The sequence below is a fragment of the Gobius niger genome (assembly GCF_951799975.1).
Source record: "Gobius niger genome assembly, chromosome: 11".
NCBI classification, from domain to species: Eukaryota; Metazoa; Chordata; class Actinopteri; order Gobiiformes; family Gobiidae; genus Gobius; species Gobius niger.
Genome location: NC_136862.1, coordinates 1701302 through 1718477, shown reverse-complemented (window position 1 = coordinate 1718477; position 17176 = coordinate 1701302). Strand labels below are relative to the sequence as shown.

The window sequence follows — 17176 nt, the reverse complement described above, 5'->3', positions numbered from 1 at the left end:
CCCTACGTCAAAACGTGAGTACTTGTACTGCTACTGCTACTACTACTACAACTACTACTACTAAACTACCACAGCGGCTTCTCCGACCCCTACGTCAAAACGTGAGTACTTATACTGCTACTGCTACTACTACTACAACTACTACTACTAAACTACCACAGCGGCTTCTCCGACCCCTACGTCAAAACGTGAGTACTTATACTGCTACTACTACTACTACTACTGCTACTACTACTAAACTACTACAGCGGCTTCTCCGACCCCTACGTCAAAACGTGAGTACTTGTACTGCTACTACTACTACTACTACTGCTACTACTAAACTACCACAGCGGCTTCTCCGACCCCTACGTCAAAACGTGAGTACTTATACTGCTACTACTGCTACTACTACTGCTACTACTACTAAACTACCACAGCGGCTTCTCCGACCCCTACGTCAAAACGTGAGTACTTGTACTGCTACTACTACTACTACTACTGCTACTACTACTAAACTACTACAGCGGCTTCTCCGACCCCTACGTCAAAACGTGAGTACTTATACTGCTACTGCTACTACTACTACAACTACTACTACTAAACTACCACAGCGGCTTCTCCGACCCCTACGTCAAAACGTGAGTACTTATACTGCTACTACTACTACTACTACTGCTACTACTACTAAACTACTACAGCGGCTTCTCCGACCCCTACGTCAAAACGTGAGTACTTGTACTGCTACTACTACTACTACTACTGCTACTACTAAACTACCACAGCGGCTTCTCCGACCCCTACGTCAAAACGTGAGTACTTATACTGCTACTGCTACTACTACTACTGCTACTACTACTACAACTACTACTAAACTACCACAGCGACCTCTCCGACCCCTACGTCAAAACGTGAGTACTTGTCAAGCTTTCTATTTGCAGCTGTGCGGGTTCCTATGCTTGACTAGGGTGGGCAACGCTTCTGGAGAATTTTAACTGGAATTCACTCAATTCAACTTCATTTGATCAACTTATTTATTGATGAACAGCAGTAGTTGTTTGTAGAAATAATAGGTGAAAAACCTTAAACACAAAACACAAAGATACCCAGTGTAAGTGCACAATTCAACAATATTATTTGCAATAAAAAGGTACACATAAAATCAAGTATCCATGTTTTAGCTCGTAATATTACACGTACACGTACACCAGGTAAGTATGGGCGACATCATTTATTCGATGTTTAGCATATATGTTTAGGGTTTAAAAAGTGAAGTTTTCTCTAACAGAAATTTTAACCAATGATATTGTAAGCAAACCCATGAGGTTCTTTGAGTTTCCACCTTTGTTTTTACACGAGTATTTTCCAGTATGCTAACATTAGCAATATGCGCACAAACAAGAAATCAGCAGCTTCGCATAGAGCGCATTGTTCATCTCGTACGCAAACAGCGCAGATTCTTACCGGCCGTCACTCCAGAGTCTTTTGCGAGTGCCCGGTCCTGCACTGCGGTTTAGAGGATTGAAAATCTCCGTTCCTTTGTTGAGGCTGCAGTTTTATTGGCCTTTTGCTGCCGTGATGTCCCTGTAGCTCCCCGTGCATGAAGGTGAACGGGCGCCCCATGTAACGAAGCCCGGGCGCCCTGTTCATTTGAAAATTGGTTCCGCCTGGGCTCTGCAGAGGGAGGCGGGGTGACGCCTACAGCGGCCTCTCCGACCCTGATGTCCAGACGTGAGTGTTGCCGTCAGGTTTGTGGAGGAACACAGGACAAACCTTCTCTTTCCTCCAGAGTCTGAGGAGTTAAAGTCCTCTGGGGTAAAGAGTGTCCAGTGCACAGGCGTTAGAAATGTCTCCCAGTCACGAAACACTGCCCTGATGCATCTAAAGCTGAAGGTTCAGACCTGCAGGTGAAGACAGGACGTCCCTCTGACCCTCTCTGAAGGTTCAGACCTCCAGGTGAAGACAGGACGTCCCTCTGACCCTCTCTGAAGGTTCAGACCTGCAGGTGAAGACAGGAACGTCCCTCTGACCCTCTCTGAAGGTTCAGACCTGCAGGTGAAGACAGGAGCTCCCTCTGACCCTCTCTGAAGGTTCAGACCTCCAGGTGAAGACAGGACGTCCCTCTGACCCTCTCTGAAGGTTCAGACCTCCAGGTGAAGACAGGACGTCCCTCTGACCCTCTCTGAAGGTTCAGACCTGCAGGTGAAGACAGGACGTCCCTCTGACCCTCTCTGAAGGTTCAGACCTGCAGGTGAAGACAGGACGTCCCTCTGACCCTCTCTGAAGGTTCAGACCTCCAGGTGAAGACAGGAACGTCCCTCTGACCCTCTCTGAAGGTTCAGACCTGCAGGTGAAGACAGGAACGTCCGTCTGACCCTCTCTGAAGGTTCAGACCTGCAGGTGAAGACAGGACGTCCCTCTGACCCTCTCTGAAGGTTCAGACCTGCAGGTGAAGACAGGACGTCCCTCTGACCCTCTCTGAAGGTTCAGACCTGCAGGTGAAGACAGGAACGTCCCTCTGACCCTCTCTGAAGGTTCAGACCTGCAGGTGAAGACAGGAGCTCCCTCTGACCCTCTCTGAAGGTTCAGACCTCCAGGTGAAGACAGGACGTCCCTCTGACCCTCTCTGAAGGTTCAGACCTCCAGGTGAAGACAGGACGTCCCTCTGACCCTCTCTGAAGGTTCAGACCTGCAGGTGAAGACAGGACGTCCCTCTGACCCTCTCTGAAGGTTCAGACCTGCAGGTGAAGACAGGACGTCCCTCTGACCCTCTCTGAAGGTTCAGACCTCCAGGTGAAGACAGGACGTCCCTCTGACCCTCTCTGAAGGTTCAGACCTGCAGGTGAAGACAGGACGTCCCTCTGACCCTCTCTGAAGGTTCAGACCTGCAGGTGAAGACAGGACGTCCCTCTGACCCTCTCTGAAGGTTCAGACCTGCAGGTGAAGACAGGACGTCCCTCTGACCCTCTCTGAAGGTTCAGACCTCCAGGTGAAGACAGGAACGTCCCTCTGACCCTCTCTGAAGGTTCAGACCTGCAGGTGAAGACAGGAACGTCCGTCTGACCCTCTCTGAAGGTTCAGACCTGCAGGTGAAGACAGGACGTCCCTCTGACCCTCTCTGAAGGTTCAGACCTGCAGGTGAAGACAGGACGTCCCTCTGACCCTCTCTGAAGGTTCAGACCTGCAGGTGAAGACAGGAACGTCCCTCTGACCCTCTCTGAAGGTTCAGACCTGCAGGTGAAGACAGGAGCTCCCTCTGACCCTCTCTGAAGGTTCAGACCTCCAGGTGAAGACAGGACGTCCCTCTGACCCTCTCTGAAGGTTCAGACCTCCAGGTGAAGACAGGACGTCCCTCTGACCCTCTCTGAAGGTTCAGACCTGCAGGTGAAGACAGGACGTCCCTCTGACCCTCTCTGAAGGTTCAGACCTGCAGGTGAAGACAGGACGTCCCTCTGACCCTCTCTGAAGGTTCAGACCTCCAGGTGAAGACAGGACGTCCCTCTGACCCTCTCTGAAGGTTCAGACCTGCAGGTGAAGACAGGACGTCCCTCTGACCCTCTCTGAAGGTTCAGACCTGCAGGTGAAGACAGGACGTCCCTCTGACCCTCTCTGAAGGTTCAGACCTCCAGGTGAAGACAGGAACGTCCCTCTGACCCTCTCTGAAGGTTCAGACCTGCAGGTGAAGACAGGAACGTCCGTCTGACCCTCTCTGAAGGTTCAGACCTGCAGGTGAAGACAGGACGTCCCTCTGACCCTCTCTGAAGGTTCAGACCTGCAGGTGAAGACAGGAACGTCCGTCTGACCCTCTCTGAAGGTTCAGACCTGCAGGTGAAGACAGGACGTCCGTCTGACCCTCTTTGAAGGTTCAGACCTCCAGGTGAAGACAGGACCTCCCTCTGACCCTCTCTGAAGGTTCAGACCTGCAGGTGAAGACAGGAACGTCCCTCTGACCCTCTCTGAAGGTTCAGACCTCCAGGTAAAGACAGGATGTCCCTCTGACCCTCTCTGAGCCGCACTCAGCCTCAGTGGATCCTCAGGAGTTACTGATGAAGTCACAGCCTCAGGTCATGTCTCTCTGAGGATGTTCATGTCTCACCGGGACGGCCCCGCCCACTAATGCTACGAGAATCACAAGTTCAACTGAGGATACTTTTAACCCCTTAACTCCCGCCTGAACCGAGCACATTTCCTCCAGTTTGGCTTTACCCCAATCCAAAAGCTTCTGGAAAAAAGGTGAGAAAATAGCAACAAAACTGAGACGAAAACAATGATGGAAATGTGACAAAAAAGCGACGAAAAATTTATGAAAAAGTAACAAAAATGTCACAAGAAATTGACAAAAAATGTGACAAAAAAATTACAAAAAAATTACAAAAAATTTATCAAAAAAATGACAAAAATGTGACAAAAAAGCGAGAAAACATTGACAAGAAAGTGAGGAAAAATTTTATGAAAAAGTGGCAAAAATGTCACAAAAATGTCACAAGAAATTGGCAAAAAATTGACGAAAAAATGACAAAAAAGTTACAAAAGTGAATGGAAATGATGGAATGAAAATGTGATGATGTGAGGAAAAAGATCCTCTCGGTTCAGGCGGGAGTTAGGAGGTTAAGTGTAAATGTATGAACTCGTATCTACATTATATATTTTATCTTCTTAAAAACGCAGTGAGGGATTTAAAATCATACTATAAGTCTCACCGCTGCTTCTTTTTCATTATGAAACATAAACACGACTGTAAAACGGTTTAAAGGGACTGAGTTTAAAAACAAAGTCTCTCCTCACTCCTCTGAGGCTCCTACAGGCTCCTCTGAGGCTCCTCCAGGCTCCTCCAGGCTCCTCCAGGCTCCTCCAGGCTCCTCTGAGGCTCTGAGGCTCCTCCAGGCTCCTCCAGGCTCCTCCAGGCTCCTCCAGGCTCCTCTGAGGCTCCTCCAGGCTCCTCTGAGGCTCCTCCAGGCTCCTCCAGGCTCCTCTGAGGCTCCTCTGAGGCTCCTCCAGGCTCCTCCAGGCTCCTCTGAGGCTCCTCTGAGGCTCCTCCAGGCTCCTCCAGGCTCCTCCAGGCTCCTCCAGGCTCCTCCAGGCTCCTCCAGGCTCCTCTGAGGCTCTGAGGCTCCTCCAGGCTCCTCCAGGCTCCTCCAGGCTCCTCTGAGGCTCCTCTGAGGCTCCTCCAGGCTCCTCCAGGCTCCTCTGAGGCTCCTCTGAGGCTCCTCCAGGCTCCTCCAGGCTCCTCCAGGCTCCTCCAGGCTCCTCTGAGGCTCTGAGGCTCCTCCAGGCTCCTCCAGGCTCCTCCAGGCTCCTCTGAGGCTCCTCTGAGGCTCCTCCAGGCTCCTCCAGGCTCCTCTGAGGCTCCTCTGAGGCTCCTCCAGGCTCCTCTGAGGCTCCTCCAGGCTCCTCTGAGGCTCCTCCAGGCTCCTCCAGGCTCCTCCAGGCTCCTCCAGGCTCCTCTGAGGCTCTGAGGCTCCTCCAGGCTCCTCTGAGGCTCCTCCGGGCTCCTCCAGCTCCTCTGACTCGGCCTCATTACAGATGCTAATGTGAGCGGCGAGCCACGGTTTTTACATACTGAGATATGTTCTTACCTGAGCTTTGACGAGTTCTTTAGGACCTGTCTGATCTTCAGTCACGTAAACACAGCGCAGACGGCGTTAGCATTTAGCGCTAACGCATTGAGCTTGGTAGCTTCTATCTTGACCTGTTTTGGAGCTATAGAGGAGAGAGGGAGAGGCTAAATGCTAACGCCGTCTGCGCTGTGTTTACGTGACTGAAGATCAGACAGGTCCTAAAGAACTCGTCACAGCTCAGGTAAGAACATATCTCAGTATGGAAAAACCGTGGCCTGTTCCTTTAATGTGACAAAAAATGACAAAAATTGACAAATAATTGACAAATAATTGACAAATAATTGACAAATAATTGACAAAAAAATGACAAAAATGTGACAAAAAAGTGAGAAAAAATGACAAAAAAGTGAGAAAACATTGACAAAAATGTGATTAAAAAAAAAAAAAAAATGAAAAAATGACAAAAATTTGACAAAAAAATGACAAAAATTTGATGAAAAAATGACAAAAAATTGACAAAAATGCGACAAAAAATTAACGAAAAAATGACAAAAATGACAAAAAAATTACAAAAAAATTACAAAAAAATTACAAAAATTTGATGAAAAAATGACAAAAAAATGACAAAAATGTGACAAAAAATTAACCAAAAAATGACAAAAAAATGACAAAAAAATGACAAAAATGTGACAAAAAAAAAGACATAAATGTGACAAAAATGGACAAAAAATGGATAAAAAAATCACAAAAATGTCACAAGAAATTGACAAAAAATTAACCAAAAAATGACAAAAAAATGTAAAAAATGTGACAAAATATTGAGAAAAAATGTGACAAAAAATTAACGAAAAAATGACAAAAATGTGACAAATTATTGACAAAAAAACAAACAAATATGTGACAAAAAATGACCAAAATGTCACAAAAATGTCACAAGAAATTGACAAAAAACTTACGAAAAAATACAAAAATGTGACAAAAAATGACCAAAAATGGACAAAAAAGAGACACTTCATGAAGCTTCTGCTCCACAATCGTCTCTCACAGACCTGAGACCATCACAGAGCAGCTGTTTCTGACCTGACATTAGAAACACACAGGTCGACTCTAACATGTGATCGTCCAGAAACCATGAGGAAACTTCTGAAGGTGTAAAAGGAAAGGGGGCGGGACTTTTGCAGTTTGTTTTTCTTCCTCTGCAGCGTCTCCTGTGCACCGGGAGAATCCGTCTGTCTGATGTTTGTGCCAGTTTCATCTGTAGGAACGTCCATCACGCTGCTTCTCCATCAGCGAGTCCAAAGCTCGGTCGTTCATCACAGGAAATCGTCTCCTCGCGTCCGAACGCTGAGGGACGGATGTTTTTCCTCATTCATCTTCATGCGTCTCCATCAACGGCTGGAAATGGAAAAACCGGAGAGCGAAAAAAGACGAATGATCCGAGGCTGGAGTCTGGAGTCAGCAGTTAGCAGCTAGCATGAAAGGTCAGGGGTCACCAAACTGTCACCCCTGTATGAACCCTCTCTCTCTCTCTTGTGTGCAGGTACCTGAAGCCCGACGAGAACAAAAAGTCCAAGCACAAGACGGCCGTGAAGAAGAAGACGCTCAACCCGGAGTTCAACGAGGTACAAACGCACAGCAGGACGGATCTGACCCCGACAGACTCGCTGACCTTTGAACTTAGCAAACACTGATACGAGGTACAAACGCACAGCAGGACAGACTCGCTGACCTTTGAACTTAGCAAACACTAATGACCGAAGATCCAAACCCGTGTCAGACAAGGGCCTGGTTCTTTGATTCTTTGGTTCTTTGTTCCTTTTGTTCTTCTGTTCTTCGGTCCTTCGGTCTTCGGTCCTTCTGTTCTTCGGTCCTTCGGTTCTTTGGCTCTTTGGTCCTTTTGTTCTTCTGTTCTTTGGTTTTTTGGTCCTTTGATTCTTTGGGTCTTTGGCTCTTTGGCTCTTTAAGTCTTTGGGTCTTTGGGTCTTTGGGTCTTTGGGTCTTTGGGTCTTTGGGTCTTTGGGTCTTTGGGTCTTTGGGTCTTCGGGTCTTTAAGTCTTTGGGTCTTTGGGTCTTTGGGTCTTCGGGTCTTTAAGTCTTCGGGTCTTTGGGTCTTTGGGTCTTTGGGTCTTCGGGTCTTTAAGTCTTTGGGTCTTTGGGTCTTTGGGTCTTTGGCCCTTCTGTTCTTTTGATCTTTGGGTCTTTGGCCCTTCTGTTCTTTTGATCTTTGGGTCTTTGGGTCTTTGGGTCTTTGGGTCTTCGGGTCTTCGATTCTTCGATTCTTCGATTCTTTGGGTCTTCGGGTCTTCGGGTCTTCGGGTCTTCGATTCTTCGATTCTTCGATTCTTTGGGTCTTTGGGTCTTTGGGTCTTTGGGTCTTTGGGTCTTTGGGTCTTCGGGTCTTTGATTCTTTGGGTCTTCGATTCTTCGATTCTTCGATTCTTCGATTCTTCGATTCTTCGATTCTTCGATTCTTCGGGTCTTTGGGTCTTTGGGTCTTTGGGTCTTCGGGTCTTCGATTCTTTGATTCTTCGATTCTTTGGGTCTTCGGGTCTTTGGCCCTTCTGTTCTTTTGATCTTTGGGTCTTTGGGTCTTTGGGTCTTCGGGTCTTCGGGTCTTCGATTCTTCGATTCTTCGATTCTTCGGGTCTTTGGGTCTTTGGGTCTTCGGGTCTTCGGGTCTTTGGGTCTTTGGGTCTTTGGGTCTTTGGGTCTTCGGGTCTTCGATTCTTCGATTCTTCGATTCTTCGATTCTTCGATTCTTCGGGTCTTCGATTCTTCGATTCTTCGATTCTTCGATTCTTCGATTCTTCGATTCTTCGATTCTTCGGGTCTTTGGGTCTTTGGGTCTTTGGGTCTTTGGGTCTTCGATTCTTCGATTCTTCGATTCTTTGGGTCTTTGGGTCTTTGGGTCTTCGGGTCTTCGGGTCTTTGATTCTTCGATTCTTTGGGTCTTCGGGTCTTCGGGTCTTTGATTCTTTGATTCTTTGGGTCTTTGGGTCTTTGGGTCTTCGGGTCTTCGATTCTTCGATTCTTCGATTCTTCGATTCTTTGGGTCTTTGGGTCTTCGGGTCTTCGGGTCTTCGATTCTTCGATTCTTCGATTCTTTGGGTCTTTGGGTCTTTGGGTCTTCGGGTCTTCGGGTCTTTGATTCTTTGATTCTTTGGGTCTTTGGGTCTTTGGGTCTTCGGGTCTTCGATTCTTCGATTCTTCGATTCTTCGATTCTTCGGGTCTTTGGGTCTTTGGGTCTTTGGGTCTTTGGGTCTTTGGGTCTTTGGGTCTTCGGGTCTTCGGGTCTTTGATTCTTTGGGTCTTCGATTCTTCGATTCTTTGGGTCTTTGGGTCTTTGGGTCTTTGGGTCTTTGGGTCTTCGGGTCTTTGATTCTTTGGGTCTTCGATTCTTCGATTCTTCGATTCTTCGGGTCTTTGGGTCTTTGGGTCTTTGGGTCTTCGGGTCTTCGATTCTTCGATTCTTCGATTCTTCGATTCTTCGGGTCTTCGATTCTTCGGGTCTTCGATTCTTCGATTCTTCGATTCTTCGATTCTTCGATTCTTCGATTCTTCGATTCTTCGATTCTTCGATTCTTCGATTCTTCGGGTCTTTGGGTCTTTGGGTCTTTGGGTCTTTGGGTCTTCGGGTCTTCGATTCTTTGATTCTTCGATTCTTTGGGTCTTCGGGTCTTTGGCCCTTCTGTTCTTTTGATCTTTGGGTCTTTGGGTCTTTGGGTCTTCGGGTCTTCGGGTCTTCGATTCTTCGATTCTTCGATTCTTTGGGTCTTCGGGTCTTCGGGTCTTTGATTCTTTGATTCTTTGGGTCTTTGGGTCTTCGGGTCTTCGGGTCTTCGATTCTTCGATTCTTCGATTCTTCGATTCTTTGGGTCTTTGGGTCTTTGGGTCTTTGGGTCTTTGGGTCTTCGGGTCTTCGATTCTTTGATTCTTCGATTCTTTGGGTCTTCGGGTCTTTGGCCCTTCTGTTCTTTTGATCTTTGGGTCTTTGGGTCTTTGGGTCTTCGATTCTTCGATTCTTCGATTCTTCGATTCTTCGATTCTTCGATTCTTCGATTCTTCGATTCTTCGATTCTTCGATTCTTTGGGTCTTTGGCTCTTTGGCTCTTTAGTTCTTTGGTTCTTTGGTTCTTTGGTTCTTTGGCTCTTTGGTTCTTCAGTTCTTTGGTCCTTTGTGGATCCGGACTGAACTCTCGGCTCTGCTCTGGGCTGAGTCGCCGGCTCTCTGAGGTGAAGCTGCAGACGTCGCCTCAGAGACGGCGAGGCCTGACATTTATGTGACATTCTCGGGGTCGCAGCCTCGTCCCGGACACACGACCCGCCCGGACGCTCCTTATACGGGCGGAGGGGGCGGAGCCTGCATCACAACTCTGATCAGGTTTATTGGAATTGATGTTTTTGTATTAAAAGCCGTCTGACCAAACCTGCTCAGACTTTCCATGGAGTCTCTTCACTCGAGCAGATTTAAGATGATGAAGTGTCTCCAGTGAAACGCTGGCCTTGAACCCGTGACGGCTGATTAAAACTCTTCTGTTTCCTCTTTATGTTTTATCTTTTCCTTCACTGTAATTAATGCAGTTCGACCCCAGTGTCAGAATCAAACTGACAAAGCTTTAATGAGTCACAGCTTCATGTTGTGAACGAAACAGAAGCTAAATGTTACAGTAAAGTCTGGTGTCGGCTCATTAAAGGACAGGAGACTAGTTAAGGACTAGTTAAGAACTAGTTAAGGACTGGTTAAGGACTGGTTAAAGACTGGTTAAAGACTGGTTAAGGACTGGTTAAGGACTAGTTAAGGACTGGTTAAAGACTGGTTAAGGACTGGTTAAAGACTGGTTAAGGACTGGTTAAGGACTAGTTAAAGACTGGAGTTGCTGCTCTGAGACGTCCCCCTCTCTGTGACTCATAATCGCCCTTTATTGTCAGTTTCCTGTTTCCTTCAGACCAGGGTGTTGATTTCACAGCGTACGACATCACATGTTTCTGAGTCTGAACTAGATAAACCTCTCTTAACCTCTTAACTCCCACCCCAGTTTCTTGACTGGAGAGCTATAGGTCAGAGCAACACCTCATTTGAAAGCTAAGACCAGCAAAACCGATCTGTTTCCTTGCTTTGTTGCCGTGTTGTGATATTTTTTAGCGCATTTTTGCAACTTTTTTGGCATTTTTCGACATCCATCACATAACCTCTGGCCCTTGAGATGATTTTGAGGAACATTATTAAACAAAACAGAGAGTATTTTAACATTATTAGGGTTAAATGGGAGAAAAAAGGTAGAAAAACTGTCAATGCACCCAGTTAGGTCATGTATGATGCACAACACTGGCATTTGAAGGAAGTGCACTCTCGTTTTAAGGAAGAAATGACATAAATCTACTTGAATGAACAGATTAAATCTAAGGTTTGAGTAGATTTGGTCTGGTCTTAGACGAGATTAAACCTTTAGTCGTCGTTATTCTCTTAATTCAGATCATTTTGTGTCATTTCAAGTGAAAAACAACATTTGTCTGATTTGTTCCATTGGCGCTAACATTTGTATCTTGGATTAGCTCAAATTAGACTCGAGTTGAACATAGAGGAACTTTACTGTCGGCCATGTTCCTCATGTCGGGTTAATGTGCGTTTGTTTGTGCTGCAGGAGTTCTGTTACGACATTAAATATGCAGATCTGACCAAGAAGACGCTGGAGGTGACCGTGTGGGACTACGACATCGGCAAATCCAACGACTTCATCGGTGAGACTCACACGCGGGAAACGTCTTCATCTCCTTTCCTTCACAGCAGAGTCTTTAACCTCTTACCACCCGCCTGAACCCAATGTGGAACAGCTCATTTGAAAGCTAAGACCCACAAAACGGATCTTTTTCCTCACATTGTTGCTGTGTTCTGTCACCTTTTTTATGTTTTTTTCTTTCTTTCTTTTTTCATTTTTGTTGAATTTTTGTCACATTTTTGTCACATTTTTGTCACTTTTTGTTGAATTTTTGTCATTTTTTGTCACATTTTTGATGAATTTTTGTCACATTTTTGTTGAATTTTTGTCACATTTTTGTTGAATTTTTGATGAATTTTTGTCACATTTTTGTCACATTTTTGATGAATTTTTGTCACATTTTTGTTGAATTTTTGTCACTTTTTTGTTGAATTTTTGTCACATTTTTGTCACATTTTTGTCACATTTTTGTTGAATTTTTGTCACATTTTTGATGAATTTTTGTCACTTTTTGTTGAATTTTTGTCACTTTTTTGTTGAATTTTTGTCACCTTTTTGTTGAATTTTTGTCACTTTTTTGTTGAATTTTTGTCACTTTTTTGTTGAATTTTTGTCACTTTTTTGTTGAATTTTTGTCACCTTTTTGTTGAATTTTTTCCTTTTTTTTGTTGCGTTTACATCCTTGTTTTCTTCTCATTTTTTGTGGCTGTTTTGGTGCTTTTTCCCCAAGAAGCTTTTTGATTAGGGTAAAGCCAAACTGGAGAAAATGGGATCTGTTCAGGTGGGAGTTAAGAGGTTAAAGGAACAAAGTCTGAAGCTAAACCAGAGTTTCCCTGATCTTTATTTAGTAGTAGTAGTAGAAGTAGTTTATTCGGTCAGTTCATTCATTCCTTTAAACGTAAATACATTTCCAATTCTTTGTGAACAACACGACCGAAAGGGTTTAGGCTGAAGTGAAAACTTATAACGCCTAACCCAGTTTACAAACTTCCACGAGAGAAAAACAAAAACAAAACACAAACATTAATAATGAACAATATCAAGTGTTAAACAGAAGAGAAAAACGCATGTATCTGAAGTTAGTGACATAAATTTCAATATTCCAACAAATATGTTACATACATTTGTTTTAAGTTAATTTAGTTGAAACTAAATCATGTCATCATTATTTTTTATTTATTTTTCTTACTTTATTCATCCTAAGCTGATATATTCTTGGATTTTAGTAGCTTTAAACAACTTTTTGAAGCTTTGACTGTTTGGGACAGTTTAAACTGATCTTCCACAGATTAACAGCTCTTACAGAAATACGACTCTTTTTATTCTTTTTAGCTTTTGCTTTTTTGAAAATAGCAGTTCCTCTGAGGTTATACTGACTTTTCCTGTGTTCAAAAAGCTCCTGGAGGAGGGAGAAGATTGTTAAATGCTTTGTGCACAATTACTAATGTATTCAGATCAACAAGATCATGGATTTTCAGTCGGCTCAGCTCTACAAAGACAGGGTTCGTTGGTGCAAAGAAATCTGCTTTAGTGATAATTCTTATTGCCTTTTTTTGGAGAAGGAAAATAGGATTATTGGATTTATAATTGTACCTGAGAGAAGACGCTGGACTTTAGGACTGTTTTTGTTTCCTGTGGATAAGTCCAGACGTTAAAGAGACTTTCACCAGAAACAGAGTCCGACATTTTCACCATTACATGTTTTGTAAATGTCGGAGGAAAAATGTAGAAGAAGAAAAATGCAGAAAAAAATGTGACAAAGTAGGAAAAGTGCAGGAGAAAAAATATGTTTAAAAAACTGGCACTAAAGGTGAAAAAGTAAATGTATTCAATAACAAACATTACAGGAGGTTGTTGACTCCGCCTTCTCTGATGTGTCATGTGACCCGCAGGGGGCGTGTCCCTGGGCATCAATGCCAACGGCGAGCGGCTCAAGCACTGGTTCGACTGCCTCAAAAACAAGGACAAGAAAATCGAGCGCTGGCACACGCTCACCAACGAGCTGCCGGGGGCGCTCAACGACTGACCCCGCCCACCGGCACTGGCCCCGCCCACCTCCCCCAATCAGCTGCACCCAGATGATCCCCCGACGCCGGCCCCTCAACGCCATCGACGCCATCTTTACTCGCACTCTGAGTCATCCTGGGGTTTAGTTTGTGACGAGGAGCATTTACAAACATCAGTTAATCATCAGCTCAGTAATGTTCATGAGACAGCGCCCCCTGGTGTCTGTGGACAGGAAAACACAAGAGCAACTTTCCCCAATACACACTGATGGAATCACGAAGAAGAAGCTAACAGGCTAACTGCGGCTAGCTCCACTTAAACAGTGTTTTATTTTTCCCATTTGAAAAAAAATAATGTTTCCAATTTTATTTAGATTTCCCCCAATGTTTTACCATTGTTTTTTCTCCCATTTTATTTCTATTTTTCCCCCAATTTTCCTAGTTTTTCCATTAACCCCTTAACTCCCGCCTGAACCGAGCACGTTTTCTCCAGTTTGGCTTTACCCCAATCCAAAAGCTTCTGGAAAAAAGCTGTGAAAATAGCAACAAAACTGAGACGAAAACAATGATGGAAATGTGACGAAAAATTGATGAAAAAGTGGCAAAAATGTCACAAGAAACTAACGAAAAATTGACGAAAAAAATGACATAAAAATGACAAAAATGTGACAAAAATTTGATACAAAATTGACCAAAAAAATGACCAAAAAATGACAGAAATGTGACAAAAAACAAAACAAAAATATGACAAAAATTTGATAAAAATGTGACAAAAAAATGACAAAAAAGCTACAAAAAGTAGTTGAATACCCAACAAAAAAATAATGGAAAAAAAATGTGATGACGTGAGGAAAAAGCTCCTCTCGGTTCAGGCGGGAGTTAAGAGGTGCCTTATTGTTAAATGAAAACATGAAGCAAAAAAAACGCTGCATAAAATAAAACCGGTAAAAAGAATGGAGACATTGGACACCCCTGCCCTGTCCCCTGTGGAGAACCTGCCCCTCCCTTACCGTTAAGAGGTAAAAAAAAAAAAGTAAAAAAAATATATATATATATATATATTATTTTTTATTATTTTTTCACATTTTCCCCAGTTATTCCAATTTGTATTTATTTTTCATTTTCTCCATTTGAAAAAATTTAATGTTTCCACTTTTTTTTTCAGTTTCCCCCAATTTTCCCCCCAATATTCATCCACTTTCTTCCCCATTTTATTTCTATTTTTCACCCAATTTTTCCACTAAAAAAAAACAAATAAAATTTTTAACTAAATATTTCTCCTTTTTTCCACATTTTCCCTCCAATTTTTACCCCCAATATCCCCAACCTTTATTGTTGTTTTCTCCTCTTTCCCCCCGATTTTATTTCTATGTTTTTCCCCAATTTTCCCAGTTTTTACATATTTAAAATATTTTTTTCTTCTCCTTTTTTCACATTTTCCCCAGTTATTCCAATTGTTAGTAATTTGTGATTTTCTCCATTTGAAATAATTAAATGTTTCCACTTTTTTTTCCGAATAAAAAATATTTTCCCCCCAATATTCTTTGCAAGTTCCACTTTTCCCCCATTTTATTTATATTTTCTCCCGAATTTTTCCACAAAAAAAATTAAAAAAAAATCTAATTTTTGACCAAATATTTCTCCTTTTTCCCCACATTTTCCCTCCATTTCCCCCCCAATATCCCCAATGTTTATTGTTGCTTTCTCCTCTTTTTCCCCCATTTTATTTTCCTCAATTTCCCCCATTTTCCTCCCGTTCTGCGACACTGGAGAGAAACTCCATGTTGTCGTTTTATACATAAAAAATACAAAAGTGTTCAGCACCAAAGATCTGCTCAGAGGGACTTTGGTCTGGTTTAGTTCATGAATAAAGTTCATTTATAACATAATAATAACACATGAGTTCATGATTAGCTGGTGTTTGTAAATATTTTGTTTGTAAAAGTGTAAAAGGCTAAACGAGCAGAGGAGGTTTTTGTACTTTACGTGTGGAACAAAACGCCTGGAGTCCAGATGTTGGAGACGTCCTCTGCCCGAGTCTCACCTACGTCACGCTTTTACTTTGAAAACCAGACACTGCACTTTACATGAAACTGTTCCTCATCACGGATCAGAGGAAAATCACAAATATAAATCTGACTTTCAGATTTTCACCTGGAAACAAAGTCCTGTAAAAATACAAATCCTGCCGTGTTTATGGGGTTAAACGAGAGAAGCACCGACACCTAGCGGCTAATGCTACAGCAGTTAGCCCACACGATGCTAACGTCAAACCTGATATGATTAACCCCTTAACTCCCGCCTGAACCGAGCACATTTTCTCCAGTTTGGCTTTACCCCAATCCAAAAGCTTCTGGAAAAAAGCTGTGAAAATAGCAACAAAACTGAGACGAAAACAATGATGGAAATGTGAGAAAAAAGTGACGAAAACGTGGATGAAAAAGTGGCAAAAATGTCACAAGAAATTGACGAAAATTTGACCAAAAAAAACACAAAAAATTGACCAAAAAAATGAGAAAACATTCACAAAAAAGTGACGAAAAATTGCTGAAAAAGTGGCAAAAATGTCACAAAAATGTCGCAAGAAATTGACCAAAAAATGACAAAAATGTGATACAAATTTTACGAAAATATGACAACAATTTGATTAAAAATTGACCAAAAATTGACGAAAAAATGTGACAAAAAATGTGACAAAAAATGACGAAAAAGTGGCAAAAATGTCACAAAAATGTCGCAAGAAATTGACAAAAAAATTACAAAAATGTGATACAAATTTGACGAAAAAATGGCAACAATTTGATTAAAAATTGACCAAAAAGTGTGACAAAAAGTGTGACAAAAAGTGTGACAAAAAATGATAAAAATGTGACAAAATGTGACACAAATTTGACAAAAAAACTACAAAAAATGACCAAAATGTAACAAAAAAATTGTCAAAATTTGATTAAAAATGTACGAAAAAATTTGACAAAAAATGTGACAAAAAATGACGAAAAAGTGGCAAAAATGTCACAAAAATGTCGCAAGAAATTGACAAAAAATTTACGAAAAAAATGTACAAAAATGTGATACAAATTTGACAAAAAAATGTCAAAATTAGATTAAAAATTGACGAAAAAATGTGACAAAAATAATAAAAATATGACAAAAAATCGATAAAAATTTGACAAAAAAATTACAAAAATTTGACCAAAAATTGACGAAAATGTAACAAAAATGAGTTGAATACCCAACAAAAAAATGATGAAAACCATCAGATGACGTGAGGAAAAAGATCCTCTCGGTTCAGGCGGGGGTTAAGAGGTTAAAAACATCACGTCACTGGTGGTTTCGCCGCTCCTCCACTGGGGGGCGCCGCTCCTGTCTCCATCTGTATCTGAGCTCAGAACAGTCTGGAGGCTCCGAGTTTACAAGTCGTCATCACCGCCTCAAAGGCTTTTTCCAAGTGGGAGGTGGAAATTTACCAGTGACCACGATCGGAAACATGAAGGTCGTATCTCCGGTTTAAACCCCTGTGCACTGCGTTTGTTTCCAGCTGTTCCTCTGTTCCTGGAGTTTCTCTGTTCCTCTGCTCCTCTGCAGCCTCTTCCTTCCCTGATGGACTCTGTGTTTGTTTTATGCAACGCGCTCACGAGGCGCCGCGAGGCTGCAGAGGCTCACGAGGCGCCGCGAGGCTGCAGAGGCTCACGAGGCCGAGGAGTTAAATAGCTCGGTCTCAGGAGCCGCGGCTCTTTAAAGCAGCGTTAGGGAACTTTCCTGAGTGAAGAAGCCCTTGTTCTCACAGGCTCAGTGAATGGAAACACTTCAGCTTCTGCCTGTTCCAGTTCAGACTTTATGCACTTTTTTTCCTCTGTATCTGGAAACTGTTTAACCTCTAACCGTTCGCCTTCACCGAGCACATTCAGCTTTATC

General features: G+C 43.1%; 1 protein-coding gene across 1 annotated transcript in view; it reads left to right on the top strand.

Annotated features, from left to right (window-relative positions):
• doc2b (double C2-like domains, beta) overlaps window positions 1–13401 on the top strand; it is a 143584-nt gene extending 130183 nt beyond the window's left edge. Inside the window, exons 7-9 of the mRNA XM_079565670.1 lie at window positions 7078–7159; window positions 11181–11277; window positions 13148–13401. Coding sequence (XP_079421796.1) covers window positions 7078–7159; window positions 11181–11277; window positions 13148–13281 — 313 coding nt within the window. The 3' untranslated portion in view covers window positions 13282–13401. The remainder of the gene's footprint in view (window positions 1–7077; window positions 7160–11180; window positions 11278–13147) is intronic.
• The last annotated feature ends 3775 nt before the right edge of the window (window positions 13402–17176 follow it).